At 41.3% G+C, this 19,368-nt stretch overlaps 1 protein-coding gene across 1 annotated transcript in view; it reads left to right on the forward strand.

Annotated features, from left to right (window-relative positions):
• Positions 1 to 19,368, forward strand: part of LOC145414077 (carbonic anhydrase-related protein 10-like) — a 411,901-nt gene that overhangs the window by 231,444 nt on the left and 161,089 nt on the right. Inside the window, exon 2 of the mRNA XM_080283641.1 lies at positions 15,458 to 15,517. Coding sequence (XP_080139767.1) covers positions 15,458 to 15,517 — 60 coding nt within the window. The remainder of the gene's footprint in view (positions 1 to 15,457; positions 15,518 to 19,368) is intronic.

The following is a 19,368-nucleotide window of genomic DNA, read 5'->3' on the forward strand; positions in this document are numbered from 1 at the left end:
CCCACGCACACACACACACACACACACACACACACACACACACACACACACACACACACACACACACACACACACACACACACACAACACAGCACAACACAGCACAACTCAACACACACACACAAAACACACAACGCAGCACACACACAACACAATACAACAAACAACACACACACAGCACACATATACACAACACAACACAACACACACACACACACACACACACACACACACACACACACACACACACACACACACACACACACACAACACAGCGCAACACAGCACAACTCAACACACACACACAAAACACACAACGCAGCACACACACAACACAATACAACACACAACACACACACAGCACACATATACACAACACAACACACACACACACAAACACACACACACACACACACACACACAACACAACACACGCAACATACATATCGTAATTGTAGATTTATTATATCGTAGTAGTCGTCGCCAAGCTATTGTTGTAGTGAGTTGATTTGTAGGGATTTTACGATATGAGAAACTGTTCGTCGTACTTGTCGTCGCAGAGAGGAAAGAGATAAAGATGAGTCTGGGGTTTGATTGTAGTTTATTCTCATCAAAGGGGATATATCATTAGTAATATAGTGAGTGAATCTCACAGAGCGTAATGAGATGAGAGTTACTTGCTGACCCGCGCGCCTGCCTTTCCCGACCATGCCTCTCTCTCCTAAAACCCCCTCTCACTTCTCTCTCCTATCTCCTTCTGCCTGTTAACGCCTTCTCTTCCATATATGAGTGGTTGTGTCACGTGTACGGCACGGTTGAGTGGAACTTTCTCGATCATGGGGACTTTCCGATCACATTGTGATGTTTTGAAATACCTAGCTGAGAATGCAAATGCTATTTCCTCCAGCCGTAGCCATGACTTTCATCTAACCTCTAGATTACATATGTGCATTTCTGGCTATTATGTAGTGTTATGATATTTTAGAGTCCTGACATCGCTCGGTCACGCCCTGCTGGCGAATCTACGGCATTCTAATCTATTAATCTATTAATACATTGTATTTATACCAATACTATAGAGACAATAATATTGTAGAAATATAATACATTGTAGTAATATATTGTATGTATAATGGGGTTAATACATGGTTGTTAAATACTGAAATAGAATATTGTATGACATATTGCAGTAATATATTAGCACAAATGTGTATGTACAACAGACATACGCATAATTTTATGCAATGGTAATACTGCTAGCTCATACGCCATATGAATGTATACTTTACTAGAAACAGTAAAGTGTGGTAAGAAAAAAAAAAACAAATGACACAACACAACACACACACACACACACACACACACACACACACACACACACACACACACACACACACACACACACACACACTACACACACACAAAATTCACACAACACAACACACACAATCTCTCTCTCTCTCTCTCTCTCTCTCTCTCTCTCTCTCAGTTCTTGCTTCTTTATTCTCTTCTCCCTCTCGGTCTCGCTCGTGGCCATTTTTAACGCTCCCTCACTCTCTCATTCCACCTTTGTTTTAATATCCTCTTCCACGTGGCCGCCGTCCCTCGAGAGCATTATTGTTGCCGACTGTGTGTGTGTGTGTGTGTGTGTGTGTGTGTGTGTGTGTGTGTGTGTGTGTGTGTGTGTGTGTGTGTAAGCAAGTGAAAGAAAAGTTAAAGGCAGAAGGAGAGGTCGCATAAGAAAAAATAAATCTTGTTTCTTGCAAGGAAAAAGGAAAGAAAACGAGAGAGAGAGAGAGAGAGAGAGAGAGAGAGAGAGAGAGAGAGAGAGAGAGAGAGAGAGAGAGTATAAAACGACATTGGGAATAAGAAAAAGAAAGCGATTAAAAAATTGGTGAGCAAGAGAGGTAGCATTAGAGAAACGTTGAGAACGGAGAGATAGAGAGAAAGAGAGAGAGAGAGAGAGAGAGAGAGAGAGAGAGAGAGAGAGCGAGGAGGGGGGAGTATTACAGACAAACATAGAGTTGGCAGGGGAGTTGGCACAGAAAGAATGGAATTAAGAGAAGAGAAAGAGAGAGAGGGAAAGAATCAGAGAGTAAACATGGAAGGACAACAGGGAAGATAAAAATGGAGGGGAAGTAAACAGGAAGAGGGAGAGAAGAACAGTGAAAGCAGAAGAACGCAAGAGGAAAGGAAAGAAAAACGCAAAGCTGAGAGAGAGAGAGAGAGAGAGAGAGAGAGAGAGATGGGACTGAGGAAGGGAAAGATCGAGAGAAAGAGGAGAAAGTTGGAGGTAAAAAGAATACACAAAGAAAGGCCGACAGTCAGAAAAGATTAAATAACTAAAGTAAAAAGCCCCGGGCTCCTACGCTCCTCATGGGGCAATGTAGGGTTGGGTGATGAATGAATGATGGAAAAAAGAATATGAGAGTAAAAATGTGAAAAATAAAGATAACCACGGAAATAAGAAGAAATGTGAAGGATACTGGATTGTAAAATATATATATATATATATATATATATATATATATATATATATATATATAAGCAAAAATAAGCGCGAAAAACTTTTTTCAGAAAAGTCGAAGAAAATAGGGTGATTAATTAGGCTACGGTAAGAAAAAACTCAAACTCGACCGAAAACGAAAGACCTAAAGTTAGTTGATTTTAACGACCAAGAAAGACCAATGGAAAATGCTGAAAAGGAGAGAAACAATGAAACAAGCAATGAACGGGGAATCTAAGACAATAAATGGTGGAAAATATGTACGCTAAAAGGCAATGGAACACAATGACCAATGAAAAGGCAAAAAGACACCAAATCTCTCTCTCTCTCTCTCTCTCTCTCTCTGTATATATATATATATATATATATATATATATATATATATATATATATATGAAAATAATAAAATCAAGCATAGGGAAAGAAAACAACGGAGAATATGAAAGGATCAAGCCCGAAGGAAAATAACAGGGCAAAATGGGTTGGAAACTGTATCTAACTATAGCAAACCACCTTAATTCCGTAAGGGAGGGTCACAACCGAATCGCCTCCAAGTGACCGTGTCTTCCAAAATCAAATTGCTCTCACTCAGCATCTCACTCTCCACTCAATCTCAACATCTCATTCTCGGTCTCCTCCTGTCACATGCGCTCTCCTAGTCAATCTCTCACTCTCAGTTCTCTCCACATGACCAAACCGTCTCAGTGTTCTTCAAATATCGTTAGCCCATCCATATCAGCACTTCAACGCTCCTTCACTTCTTTATTTGTATATCTGCCTCTCTACGTGACTGCATGTTTCTCTCAAGTAACACATTCCAATTCCTCGCCTCTGTCTTCTGTCTTTCCAAAAGAGGTCAAACTTCACATCCATACAAAACGTTAGAATGGGAATAGAAGTGCTTTCTTGCACGGACTTCTTTACTTCCTGCGTATTTTTCTTTTCCTTATCACTGCTCCCATTGAACATGAAACACTTCCCTCCTGTATCTTTTCATGCATTTCATCCTCTAAATTTTTGCTCATGCTAATAACATTGCCTAAAAATTTAAAGACACCCAGTCTCCCTTCTCTGACCACTCAACCGCACTATGAACTCCGTCACTTCACTTCATTCAGAGATCATAACTTTGTTCTATGATATATTCAGTTTTAGATTTCGTTTCGTAAGCAGACTTCCAGACTCATTCACCAAGCCTTGCAAATCTCACTCATCTTCACTTAGCCCATATATATATATATATATATATATATATATATACAGTAGGCTCGCACAGTTCATGAGAGATTGGGCGGTCCACGACCTCGCGCACTGTGAATTCGTGCACTGTGAATACATAATCTCATAGGAATAATTACATATGGGCCGTACCCCCTCATACCTGGAAATTTTTTGGCCCTTAGAGACATAATAAAGGTCAAATTTTTCAGACATTGTACTACAGATATAGCTACAATAACAAAAATATGGGTAGTCACCTTAACAACAGTAGACAACAGGCCTGATGGACTTAAATAACAGGGGTTCCTAGGTGCGGCAACACTTACAGCACCGCACCCTCCACCACACCTTCTGCCGCACCAACACTTCCCTCCACAGGCTCCTCTTGAGCACCTTCCCCAGGAGCCTCAAAGTCACTCACTTCGGCTAAAGACCCCTCGAAGTCCAATGCTGACACTTCTGACACTGCATCCTCTTCATCCTCAACAGGAACAGGAGCAGACGATGTTGCTGGTTCCTCAATTTCACTAACTTGAGCTCGCTGTATGTAACTTGTTATGAGCGTCTGTCTTCTGTTTATTTCTTGCCTGTGCCTGTCTGTGTAGAAACGGAAGAGTTTGTGAATACCAACCAGAACTTCCTCCGTTCTTAGGCTGCTCACTTCCCTTTCCTTCACCTCTTCTTTGAGCTTATCCACGGCAGCAAGGATCTTCCTTATTCTTGACATACACAGCTCTGTATTCCCCTCCATCACACTAGGCTGCTCAACTTGACTCTGCTTGGTGTCAGGCTCTGCATCAGCCTTGTCTATCCATTGCAACACTTCCTTGGGAGGCTGTTACTAATTAGCAGCGTGCACTTCTCGTATGTCTGCCAATGTAACTTCCTCGAAACCTGGTACAGCTTGTGCTGCTGTTAGTGTTGCTGCCTCAGCCTCGGCCAGTGGTTGAATGGCCATCTCTTGGGTCATGCATAAGTGAGGCACGAGCATTCGCCACTCATGGTTCACCGTTGCAGGTGTAATCTGGTGCCATGCTTGTAGGAGAAAGTCAACTGTGTCCTGCACTGTAAAATGACGCTAAAATGCTTCAATAGTCATGTCACCTGTGGCGGGTCGGGATATAGCTCCTGGCGGAAGTTGTACGGGAGCAGGTGCCTCATCGAGGTCTTTGTCGTGATCTTCTTGTAGGGCATGAAACTCCTCTTGTGTGTTGGTCTTCCTGCATAGGTTGTCATACACTTGCTTGTGGTAGAAGTGCTTCACAGTGGCGATCACTTCTTGATCCAGTTGCTGGACTAGTGACGTCATCCATGGTGGCAGAAACACAACATGACAATCCTTGTGCAGATCTTTTAGGTATGGAGGGTGACTTGGTGCATTGTCCAGCTCAGGGAGCATCTTAAATGGAATGCCAAGTTCCCGACACTTGGCCCTGGCATCAGGGACGCAGTGCTTTATTAACCAGTCTGCCATAATGTTCGTGGTCATCCAACCATTTGCAGACTTGTACCAGTACATGCCACTTGCGTCCATGTTCGTGAGGTTTTTGTAGCACCTTGGGTGTGAAGCTGTGTGTACAACAACTGGCCTAATCTTGTGGCTCCCAGGCAGGTTTACAGCGAACATTATTGTCACCTGACATTTTTGGAGTTTGCGACAAGGGGCTTGTTTCTGTTTTTTAGCGATGTAAGTTGATTTGGACATGGCCTTGTAGTATAATGACGTTTCGTCGACGTTGTAGATCTGGTCCTTGGTGTACTGTCCTTCTTCAAGAAGCACTCTAAATATCGCAGGATAGTCTCTCGCTGCCAGCTCATCGGCAGGGGCACGTTCACCAGACACTTTGATGTGACAGAGTTCCTTGCACTTCAGAAAACGGTCCAGCCATCCAACCGATGCCTTGAAAGGTTTGTCCACATTTAACTTACGAGATGTTGCTTTGTAAAAGAGCTGGGCTTGGTTCCAAATAAATCTACCATTCAGTGGAACACCTTCCTTCTCTTTCCTCATCATGAAGGTGGCAAGATACTGTTCCATTAGTATCATTGCACGATTTCCCACCTGCGAACGGCCGTCTAGGTCAGATGCACCATACATCTTCACTAGAGCCCTTATGGCATCACGGTTTTTCCGCACTGTCATCACTGTTGATTCAGCCAGTCACAGGGCTTTCCCGATGGCAGTGTTTCCTTGTCCCTCCTCTTTCATCTTGATAATCTCTAACTTGGTTGCATGTGTCAGATTTTGTAACTCTTGGGGCTGGAACCATGATGTGGCGAAGTATAGACCAGGATGGAGCAGCAAAAAAAACTCCACATGTTGTACACAACAGGTTAGCTGTAGAGAGCGGATCCGCACTGTGCGCGTGCCGGGACTGTTTTGGCGCACTCACTGCCTTGTACCCCAAGAAGCGCAGTAGAATGCCTGGGAATTTCTGCACATCAACATGACGACACGACGATGGACGCGTTGTGTGAGGGGGGGGGTCGTGTACTAATAGAAAATGGCATTTTTGAGCCACTCCTTGCCTCTACCTTGCATTCTTTGAGGTAAACTCGCGCATTCAAGGTTTTTGGTTATGATTTTTGGTTACTCGCCACTGTGATGTCGCGCACTGTGCGAGGCTACTGTATATATATATATAGATAGATAGATAGACAGATATAGATATAGATATATAGAGATAGATATATATAGATATAGATAGATAGATGGATATTGGGGGAGGCAGCGGCTGAATCGGTAGAAAGGCGGCCTGCAATCCTATGGAGGAGGTGGTGGCTGAATCGGTAGAGAGGTGGCCTGCAGTCCTAATGGACCCAGGTTCGAATCCCGGCTGGGGCAAGGAACAGTTTAAAGATTTGAATTTCATAAAAGCAGACTTTACTGATCTAACAGAAAACCCGCCGACATGTCGTAAAAGTACCCTCGCTAATACCAATACACTAGTCCTGTATGCGACAGCCCTAGCATGTATTCAGTATTGACGGTGGGTGTTAGCGCCGAAATGGTGACATGTGGAGGTGTGGGACTACTGGGCTTTGGGATACGCCACTGCCCCCGAGATATAGGCCCTGAAGCCTTTGCCTAGAGTCGAAAATATATATATATATATATTTATATATATATATATATATATATATATATATATATATATATATATATATATATATATATATATATATATATATATAATATCGGCAAACACGATGGCATGGCACATCCATGTTTCGGCTCAGAACTTATATGGCTGAACTCAGGTAATTTTCCACGCACATTGCCGCCTTTACACCCTCCCACGTACTCCTGACAGCATTCAGTGGTATCCCATATGCTTTACAGATTTTCAGCACTCCATATTCGTTGTCTGTTTATCTTTTACTTTCTCATCATCTGTGAAAGAGGCATATATCGTTACCTTGTCTGAGTCCTGCACTTTCCACTAAACATATAAGTGATTATCTGGCCTAAACAACCTTGTTCGTTTCCAACTAATAGCTCGGTCTTCTCCTTAACTCTGCCGACAAGAATTCTACTGTATCTTTCTTATCACATTGAGAAAACAAATATTTCTGTGTTAGCCACACACTCCCTTTTCCCTTTCCCCTTTGTATGGGAGCATAATTGTACCTGACTTACAGTCCTCTGGAACTCTACCTTCATTCCAAGCCAATCTGCTCATTTTCTTGACTTTCTTCCAGAACAGTCCTCTGTTCCGACTATTTAACCCTCATCCTTTTTTTTTTTTTTTTTTTTTTTTTTTTTGTAACTCTCCCTTACTCGTCCCGGAACCTATCTCGTCTTCGTTCTTCTCTTGCATACATTGTTTCAAGACCTCATCCCTCAAGTCTGCTTATGAAATCACTCTTTACATATTCTCCTCACTCTACACCCTACATCACAAGCTGCAAAAATTTCATCTGTGAATACCTTACACGACTTAAATAGACGTAAAATGCTAAGCGACAAAATTTGAAGGAAATGTAGAAAAAAGGACGGAGATGTCCGAAAAAGCTACAAAAAATAATATAGACCAAAAAAGATCATATCTGTAGTATGCTGAACTCTACCAACACAACAAAAGTGAAGGAAATTTCAAAAGAATGAAAAAAGGAAAAATTTTAACAAGAGAAAAGGACGGAAAGAATCAAAACGATGAAAATAAAAACGAAACTAAAACGAGCACTCAACCAGTAGAGGTTATGAAAAAGAAAACCCAATGAAGAAACCAAATACAGTCACAATAATGCTTCAGAGGAACACAGGAGAGAGAGAGAGAGAGAGAGAGAGAGAGAGAGAGAGAGAGAGAGAGGCAGCGAGGTGAGCTTATCTCGTGTTCTTTCTTGAGAGCAAAGAAAAGGTCATTCGGAATCCTTTAACCTTTTCTCGGACCCACTGAGGCGGGGGAGAGAGAGAGAGAAAGAGGAGGGGGGGGGGGCAGACAGACAGACATAAGCAGAGACAGACAAACTGAGACGAACAGTAAAGAGACAGAGACCGAAAGACGGAGAGACTGAAATCGAGGGATCAAAATACGAGGAAACTTGAACAGAGAAAAAGTACATACAGGAAAGAAAATGAAAATGAAAGAAAGCGAGGGATTTTGAAAGAGCATGAGTGTGGGATGAAGGCGAAAGTTAATTGTAAAGAATAGTGGGATGCAGCCGTGTGTGTGTGTGTGTGTGTGTGTGTGTGTGTGTGTGTGTGTGTGTGTGTGTGTGTGTGTGTGTGTGTGTGTGTGTGTGTGTGTGTGTGTTTATGTGTGTGTGTGTGTGTGTGTGTGTGTGTGTGTGTGTGTGTGTGAGGAGGGGAGGGGTTTCGCGGAAAGTGAATGAGTAAGTGACTGGGAGCGTAAGAAAGTGAAGAGGTATATATATATATATATATATATATATATATATATATATATATATATATATATATATATATATATATATATATCATCATAATCGTCCGGACCTCCTTTCCCACACTAGGGCAGGGTGAGCAGTAGCAATGTCCAGACAGCCCAGTTTGCCCAGTCCAATGGGCCTCGCTTCCATTCACTCATTATTCAAGCCTCCGGAATCCTGGCTCTATCGGATACGCCGAAAACATTCACCATGTTCTTTAGCTTCACATACTATGTGAAGACTGTGTGTAGCATGGAAATGAAAAGTCAAGAGTAAGAGCAGCGGAGATGGGACTGCTGAGGAATGTATGTGGAGTACAGAGGGTGGATAGGATACGAATTAATGTGATTCGTGAAAGATGTGGAGAGAGGAAGTCCGAGGACACCACAATCGACGAGAGTGTACTGAGATGGTATGGTCACGTGGAGAGAATGGATAAAAATAGAATGGTGAAAAAGGTATATCTAAGAGAATCTGAAGGAGCTAGGAGGCGAGGTAGGTCAAGGAGAAGGTGAGTGTGTGAGGAAGAGAGGTTTGGAAGTCGGTGAGGCTAGGGAACTGACAAAAGATCGAGCTGGCTGGATGAATGTTGTGAGGAGAAGTTCATGATCAGGGATTTGGCGCCCCTTTTTACCGTGGCGGAGTCTGGACTGACACTGTCGGATACGTTTATGTGAAGCTACAGAACGTGGAGAATGTTTTGGGCGTATCCGAAAGAGCCAAGATTCCGGGGGCTTGAATGATGAGTGAATGGAAGCATGGCCCATTAGACTGGGCAAATTTGGGCTGTCTAGACATTGCTACTCCTCACCCTGCCCGAGGGAGGGTCATTGGTAGACATCAGGAAGGGCATCCGGTCATAAAATGCTACATACTCCAGTCCAAAAGTCCTCTACCCAGAGGCAACGCCTTAGCCCTTCGGGGATACCTGGCGTAAAACCAAATTATTATATATATATATATATATATATATATATATATATATATATATATATATATATATATATATATATATATCCAACATCATCCATCATCCAATCCTACGTTGCCCCATGAGGAGCGTAGAAGCCCGGGGCTAGGCAGTTGGTCCTGACATTTAAGATGAGAGTGACCAGCCTCACTCATCCCTGAGTGGCATTACATGAGCAATAAACCCCAATCACCCCTTGGATATAAACCTTCACCGGTTCAATCCGACTTGAGCACAATAATTACCCACTAAACCACCAGGCGCCAAAATTTGGTTATATGGTTACCACCCAGCGTAGTAAATGGTTTCCTGGTGTACAGGAAACCATTTGGCTTGTCACTCAGTGTAGAGTCACCCACAGGCAGAAGGAAGAGGAAAGAATGAAGGAATGAAAGACAGAAGAGGGAGTGTAAAGTCACCCGTAGGCAGAAGGAAGAGAAAAGAATGAAGGAAAAAAAGACAGAAGAAGATGAAAGGAAACAGGGATGGAGGAGAGGACAGGGCAGACATCCGAGAGCAGCACTACATTGAGTGAGTGGATGGTGGGCGCCCCCACCTACCTGCCAGTATATATATATATATATATATATATATATATATATATATATATATATATATATATATATATATATATATATATATATATATATATATATATATATATATATATATATATATATATATATATATATATATATATATATATATATACATATATATATATATATATATATATATATATATATATATATATATATATATATACATATATATATATATATATATATATATATATACATACATATATATATATATATATATATATATATATATATATATATATATATATATATATATATACTATATATAACCTGCAACAGTTTCTAGAAAAAAAAAACGAACGCAATTGTACAAGAATAACATTTTACTTTAATTAGGGATTAAGATGCATAAAAGAGAGGCTTTGTAGTTGAGGTAACACTCTCAGGTTTCTATTTTTACTGTTCACTTTGTCTGAGTAAAATCGTCTGTGATTAGATGGATGAGAACACTTCATTTGTTCCAACCATGAAAGTTAATGATTGTAGTATTAATCCTCTCAGGCTCTTATGAAGTACCGGTACTATTATAGGTTATTATTATGCTAGGTGTTTTTAGGCCGACTTCTCGTCCTAGAAACAGTAGCTGTTGAGCCGGGGTTCTCTTTCGAGACCGGAGCTAGAACACATAACGAGAAAAGCAGGGCATAAAAACTCTGGACAACAACCTTACACATGTATTATCTCAATTACAACTCGCAGTATACAATATGAATGTAAGTAACACACAGTACACTATTCAGTCTCAAATACACTAGGCAGACTAGAGGGCTCCGGCTAGACTGTGGTGTATTAGTATCACACAGGATACTATCCAGTCACAAGGACACTAGACAGACACGGTAAACAAGATGGATGTCTCACACAGTATACCATTCAGTCGCGAGTACACAGTGTGAACACAGGTATTACACAATATACTATGCAGTAATAAGGGCACTAGACAGACACGGTACACAATATGAACATGAATGACGCACAGTATACTACTCAGTCACCAGGGCACTAGTCAGGCACAGTATACAACTTGAGCACCAGTATCACACCATGCATTAGTCAGTCACAGTTACACTAGGCAGACTGGAGGGCTATGACTGGGCTGCAGGAGTCTGCTGGCCTCCAGGTGTCGGCCGGGTGTGGGAGGGGTCCCCTCAGGTATTCCTTTTCGCAAAGGCCGCGGGACAGTACTCAGGGGCGACGTCGTCTTCTGTGGGCTGCTGGTGGGCGTGGTGAGAGGCCCTCCACTCGTGGGGCCTTGCTGAGAGGTCTGGTCCTCAGGGCTCAGGCCAAACAGAGCAAGTAGGCACACTTGTCTGCGCCCACCCTGGGGAGGAGGTCACCGTCGTCTAGGGCTGGGAAGGTCGCACCCCTGGGTTGCAGGGGCAGCTCGGGGAGTCTGGCGTCTGTGGTCTCCCTCCCGTTAGGCCACCGTCAGGGCCAAACTGCAGTGTCGCCTCCAGCAAGAGTGCATCAGCTGGTCGTCTCGCCCGGGCGCCAGCTGTACTACACACCTCCCAGGGACAGCATGGGGCCTCGCCAAACCTCCTTCAGACAGGAAGGCTACTCCTGGGGGCTGCCTCTGTGGGGAGAAATGAAGGAGCATCCCGCTCGGCTACAGGAGGGGTGAGCCAAGGAAGGGTTGTCCTCCACATGGGAAGTCTCAGGGGATGAGAGACGGTTGTTGGGGCGTTTCTCCCTGGCGCAGCTGAAGGCCGTCACCGAGGTCCCGTGGGCAACAGGAGGAGGGTGGCTGAAGGCTGTCCCTTTCCCGTTGGTGTGGCTGAAGGGCGTCATTGGGGCCTGACTTCCTGGCATGACCATAGGCGAGGTGCGGCTGAAGGCCGTTACCTGTTCACAGGTGCAGCTGAAGGCCGTCACCGGTGTCCTTCACGGGGAGTGGCAAGCAGTCAAGGTGCGGCTGAAGGCCTTCACTGGAGTCCGATTCCCGGAGGCAGCTGCAGAAGGAGAGGGGGCATTACTGTCTCCCCCCAAGTGCAGCTGAAGGCCATCACCGGTTTCTGCGGGGGAGGGGGGAGCAACAATTGAGTGGCTTAAGGCCATCTTGGTATTTGTGCGACTAAAGGCCGTCATTTGTTTTGTGCGGCTAAAGCCCATCACGGTTTTTGTGCGGCTAAAGGCCGTCACTTGGGTGCTGCTTGGGACTGGAGCATTCATCCCCACCCCAAACTTGGCGAGGGCTGGTGTGGCTGGAGAGTAATGCACTTGGACTGCAACGTTTCCGCTGGGTCCTTTCCGGGGAATAAAGGCGCAAGGTAGTTGGGGACATAGACCCATACTGCCTGGGTAATGCGCGCACCCTCAGAGCCCCAGCATGGCCTCCTCCTGGGGGGGGCGTAACCATGTCCCAGTGGTGCTCTGTTGCAACAGTAGGTATTTCATTTATAATAGCATTCGTGGGAAAATGGTCACAAAGCTTAGTTCTAAGCTTATGAACTAAAAGACCTTCACTATTCAAGTGCAAAACTACTAGCAAAGTCTTACTAACCTTCGTAGGAGTCGCAAAATCGAACCGCAAAAATATCGATTTTGTTCTTTCTTCTTCATCAGTCATAACTCCAAAACAAAAAGGCGTACAGAGCGTGATATACACCAAAATGCTGCTTGTCAAGTGTAGATGTTCCTTTTCATGTTTAGAAAAGTATTCAGGCTAAGGTTCGCGAGTTACAGCCTGAAAACCACATCTCGGTCACCAATAAATGTGCCATTTGGCTCAATATTGGTTAGCTACAGCTCGCCTACAGTTAAAGAACGTACCTAAACACTTCTCTTCACGGGAAGGTACCCTCGTTTTAGTCTTTCAGTATGCTATGCATGTAACAGTCCAAATCTAACACTTGCTGTATGCATAATTATACTTCCACAAAAAGATCATATACCAGAACACAAAAATTTTCTTCTAAAATGATTGTTAAGAAGTAGGAACGGCAAAAATGCACAGATAAGAGATGAAAAAAAGAACAAAAACAAGAGAGCATTCAGGATGGGAGGAGATCTGGGGACCTATATCCATCACTACATTCCACACTTTAGTCACCAACTTGTAGCTGGTGGAATGTAGTAATGGATATAAGTCTCCAAATCTCCTCCCATTCTGAATGCTCTCTTGTTTCTGTGCTTTTTTTCATCTCTTATCTGTGCACTTTTGCCATTCCTACTTCTTCAGAATCACTTTAGAGGAAAAAAAAAAATTCCTAGTATATATTGGCTTTCCATTTAAGAGCATTATATTTTTTAACCACTTTGATTACTTTTGGCATTATACTTTTTGTATGCAAGACCCTTTGCCAATAGACAATGTTTAATATCAGAGTTCCACTATTTGGGTTTAGGAGTATTGGCAGGCCTTCTGTTGTGCAATGGCATACATGACTGCATTGTTGACAATTTTAGTTACGAATCACCATGCATGATCCGTATCTAACATTTCGACAATGAGATGTCTGTCACTGGCACCTACAGTTGTCTTTAGTTTATTAAAATTAGCCCTCTTATAGTTAGGCACCTTCTCAAACTGTCATTGGCAAATTTGAGGTTAAATGTAACTATCTGTTGATCACTTGTACTAAAAGCTTCTCTTATAATAATGTTAATCACTAAGTTTTCTGATGTGGCTAGTTCAAGATAATTTACAAACTGATACAATGAACTTACTCACGCGTTTGAATATAGGTCTAACCCTGTGTGCGAGGATTGGGCTTCCCCTTTCAGAACTGGTAAATCAAAATTACCAAATATTACAGTGTTTTGCATACAAGAGATTTTGGCAGTTTGACTGTAGATTTCATTGTTGATGTTCAGTGACTATCCAGGTGTGTGGTAAATTAACCAAGTGTGGTTTTATGACAAGATTCATATCTAAGCTGGAGGTAAATACTGTCGTTGTTTTCAGTTGATGACTGAAAATGTGATAGCTGCATCTTTGCACACTCATTTTTTAACAGTACGAGTCGGTGTCCAAGAATAACTTCAGAGCGAAATCATAAAGGAAAAGAAGCTCAAGGTGTGAGGGAATAGGAAAGATGGCAAAGACGATTTTCAAGAATTAAAACATTTATTTTTATTTCGGCTGACATTATACAACTTTACTCAGCTGGGAGTAAGTATAAAGGCCTGAAAATTAACACTGCTACCATTAATCCTCTTATGGTAGGGACAGCTCAGGTGTATTGTGTTCTAACTGACAGCAGACGATTACATTTATCTCGAGACAGTTATTTTCAGCATTTGCTTAACATTCGTAAAAGTTAATATTCAGAAATAACTTAGAAGTACAGTAAGCCCTCCATTTTGGCGGATTTATGTTTGGCGGATTTGCAGTTGGCGGGAAAATTCTACACATTTTACCGTTTATTTTGGTGACTAAAGTCTCACAATTGGAGAATGACTTCCGAGCATGAACCATGAACCGCTGCTGCCAAAGAGAAAAAGTTTAGGCCTGGCCAAATTTGAGATATTTGGCTTGAAAAATGCCAGCCAACCTAGCAACCCTATTATTAGCCCAGTCAGCTGGGACCGTAAACAAGACCTGATCACTCGCTATTTCAACTGCAAACGAGATGAAAACAAGCAAGTGGTAACTGAATGTGTAAATGTGGAAGATAACATGGAAGAAGATGAACATAGCCTGCCGATGGATGGTTTTGATGAAATGGAGGCAGAGGCGGAAGCAGCGACGGAGGCAGTGGTGAAGGAGGGTGGAGGAGAGGCCCGCGAGAGGGGCTACGGAGTCGGTCGTTAGCCTAACTTTGTCAGCCTCGGATTCTAGTTTAGTCTATCAGTGCACCTCAGTTTCTGTTTATGGGTTATTTTTCAAAAGTTATTTAATATACAAATTATTTATTACCTCTCAACAATAAAATAAAAAGTGGAATGGGAGAAGAGTCAAGCTTTTTATTGACCCATCACGACCAATTAATATTTTCCCAGTTTAATTAAGCCCTAGGATTTGGCGAAATTGGGTTTGACGAGGTTATTTTGGCACCAATTAGTCGCGAAAGTGGAGGGCTTACTGTAAACTCATTAAGGTACAACACGTTTTGCGTGAGGAAAGAGGAAGACGGAGACAATTATTTATATCTAAGGTTCCCGTCCTGTGCTTTGCAGCTGTCGAGATGTACTGCATATGGGATGAAACTGGGAGACATGGTATTTGATTTTATTCTGACTACGACCAAGCGATTTTTTTTCATCTTAGGTAGGACTATAATGGCGTTAGTAGCTAATGCCTTCCCCCTCCTTGTATTACAGATGTGGACGTGGGTCTTGGCTGGAACTGGGAGATGTGGTGGACCTACGACGGCATTTCAGGTGGGTGAAGGTTATTATTCCACTTTAATTATCCTTTTGTTCTTTGCTGGTCTGTGTACAGTTGCAGGCATACATACTCGTATTGATTCCCTTCATTACGAGCGATAACTAAAGAGTGAACCGTAACTTTCAAACATCAGTGATGTAACCCTCGGAACCCAGCAGACTTCCAAAAATATTATGCAAATGTTTCATAAATGCTCGATTACGAAGCCATAATATTGATCGCAAAGTACTGTACACTCTCTACAAAACTATTCGTGATGTTTTAGTCTTTACATTTTCAAACTGCATTACACTTCAAAAATAATGTATTCCAAGTCCACAGCGTGCTGTGTATGGGCTAGACTCGAATCGTTTCCAGAAGGAGGAGGAGAAGGAGGAAAAGGACAAAAAACGTTGTTTGCTTACCGGACAGAAAACGGCTTGTGGGTTAACTTTATTGTTACGAAAATCGTTTTACCGCTACATATATTATTTGTGTGCTGTGAGCCGCTGGTTTCATAGTCTGCTGCTGTTAAACTGAGCTTCACAGTTTTGTTCTGCTTGATGTTTATTTTCATGACTTTATTTCTATTCATACAGCTAAAAAGATGGAAGTCTATATGCATGTACAATATACTCTATAATTAGAAAAAAAAAAAAAAAGGCTGTTGCAACTCTCCATCTCACCAAGCACATACCCCCCCACCTCCCTGCACACCTAACCAAGCGCATAGCGGCCCTCACCCCCCCCCCCCTGCATAACACAGAGACATTAAAACTTAAAAATTTCAGTAGTTTATCCATGGTAATAATGAAGTTATGAGCAGATTTGATGAAATTATAGGTCGTGCTTTTTTCATTTAGGCAGCATTTTTTTTTTTTTAATGATGACATAATAGGTACAGTGATGAAACTTCATAAATAATTAGATATTCATACAAGAGGGACACTCAGTGGAGCACATCGTTCCATATATTCCAAACCACTCTTCATTATGGGTTAGGTTTGCTTATCATTGATTAGGGCAAGGGTGGGGAACGTCTGGCCTCCGGGCAGTATAAAGCCTGAAAAACCATTTGATCAGGCCCGCGAGGCAATTCATAAACGCAATTTCATAAACTCATGAACGAATATATATATATATATATATATATATATATATATATATATATATTTTCATAAACTCATGAACGAATATATATATATATATATATATATATATATATATATATATATGTATATAATGTACAAGGCTACAGTTGACTTTAAGTTGATAATTTTGTATGGCCCGCGAATGATGTTAAACATAGTCTAATGGCCCTTAATAGGAGAAAGGTTCCCCACCCTTGGATTAAGGTTTCACAGAATATGTTTCCCGGATCCAGAATCTGTTATACGATCCGGATCGGACTCAAAAGTCTATTGTTCGCTAGGACATGGGCCATCTACCTACCAAATTTGATCCAAATCTTTCTTTTAGTTTTTGAGTAATCTTGCAAACAAACAAACAAACAGGAGTGAAAACATACTCTCTTTGTCGGAGAGAATAATTATTTATCATGTACAGTTTCTACCTCCTAGGTGTAATAGTTGCAAAGTTTTAATAGAAAAATGCATTTGGCTCTTCAGACTCATTGCACAGGTCACATTGACATCTCAGAGAATTTGTTTTTAACCATTTCATTATTAAAAAAAAAAAAAAAATACGTAAGACACAGCATTCTACCTAGCAAAAGAAACCAGTTCACTATAAGACACATAACTACGTGAAATTTCATGACTCTATGGTGAATACTTTCTGAGTTCTAGCCCTGAAACGAAATCTCTACGCCACCTATTGTTGCTGATCCCAGTGATAACAACACCCTCCTCTGACTTCGTCGGGTGGAGGGTAATAAAAGGCGAACAGCAACACAGCTCATAATAAAACGTGGGTAGTATAAGAATGTTTTTTCAGGCACTTTATCTCAATGTTTGTGCCCACCTGTGCATCTATCAGTTCCTCATTATAATTACTGCTTACCGTATTGTGTATCAGCTACCTTCCTAGCTATGACTGTTAAGCCGTCTTCTTCTGGCTGCTTGGTTGTATACATATGGCTGGCTGCCTTTTTTGTAATGTATGTGTTTTTCTTCTCTTGTCTGTCCACAGCATCCGTTATCCTTTGTCAGTCAGGCATTTATTAATTGCTTCTTATCGTTATATCTCTCTTTTAATAAAAACTCACTCGTGAGGAAAGAGCGAGAAATTGTTTCACACGACGTGTGTGTGTGTGTGTGTGTGTGTGTGTGTGTGTGTGTGTGTGTGTGTGTGTGTGTGTCGTAAAGACTAAATGTCATAAAGCAGCGACTTTGTATTTGCTTGTAGAGGCGTATATTTTAGACTTGTGGTCGAGCGGCTTTTATATCTTGTAGTAGTTTCCCCACCAGATGTCATGTAGTGACGGGAGAGGTAAAGAATAGTATGGGACTATTTTTATTCGTCTTGGAAATATTAAACAGGTATAATAGTATAAGTCCTGGGTAGCTACCTCCCTGTCTCGCTATCTCTCTCTCTCTCTCTCTCTTTCTAAGGCTAATCTCCGTCTCGACCTCTCTCTAGGGTCGCTTGTCTCCTTCTATCTAGCCTGTTCGGTGGCTAATCTCCGTCTGAGCTCTCTTTCCTAAATTCTGGTATAGCAGGGGTGGACTAGATCTTTGTTCACGAGAGGACTGCTGACAGCTAACTGCATCATCTCCTTACTGGCCGCTGTCGTCAGCTTTCCTCAGTGTTAAGAGTGTGTAAGCATGCTTAGCACTGCTCGATTCTCGCAGACACAACACCTTCTCATCATTTGACTTCCTGCTTCTATCTGTCTCTCTATCTATCTATTTATCTATCTATCTAGTATGATTTGCAATTATAATATGGAGACCTACCACATTGCTCGGCCGTGCAAAAATGGCGTACCATCGACATTTAATAGTTATAATATATTAATACATACTACATACACATTATAATGAACTTATAAGCTAATTAAGTGAAATACATAATATTGTAAAGTAACATAATTGTATGAATATTGTATACATATATTATTCATAGTAAATAGTGATTATTCAGTAATATTACATTTTAAATAAGTTGTATACATATTTGAATAAATGCAATGGTTGTTGTATAACACTTGTAAGACGTGCATGTACAACAGACGTACGCATATAATTGTGCAATGGTAATACTGCTAGGTTATACATTACATATTTGAGTTATCACTTTAGTAATGTCTAATATTTCACCTAACTTGTATGATGATACTGGTAATACAGAATTGTGCTATAATTGTATGACTTATAATATTGTACTAACATTGTGGTACTACATAATTGTAACATTTTATGAATTGTTACCAAATATTGTGTTAATGCATAATTGTGTTGGCCTTATAATTGTAGTTACATAAAAGTTACATCTTGTTAATGCAACTGTTTTGTCGTTACATAATTGTTACATATCGTTTGTAGGTACATAATTGTTGTTAAAGTTACATAAAAGTTACATCTTGTTAATGCAACTGTTACATAATTGGCAAAGTGTAACATAATGCAATCGTTTGTCGTTACATAATTGTTACATATCGTTTGTAGGTACATAATTGTAGTTAAAGTTACATAAAAGTTGCATCTTGTTAATGCAACTGTTACATAATTGGCAAAGTGTAACATAATGCAATCGTTTGTCGTTACATAATTGTTACATATCGTACATAATTGTAGGTACATAATTGTAGTTAAAGTTACATAAAAGTTACATCTTGTTAATGCAACTGTCACATAAATTGGTACATATTGTTTGTAGTTACATAATTATAATATGGAGTAAC

The sequence above is a fragment of the Coenobita brevimanus genome, chromosome 98 (assembly GCF_032717465.1).
Source record: "Coenobita brevimanus isolate Jiangsu-jjx chromosome 98, ASM3271746v2, whole genome shotgun sequence".
Lineage (NCBI taxonomy): Eukaryota > Metazoa > Arthropoda > Malacostraca > Decapoda > Coenobitidae > Coenobita > Coenobita brevimanus.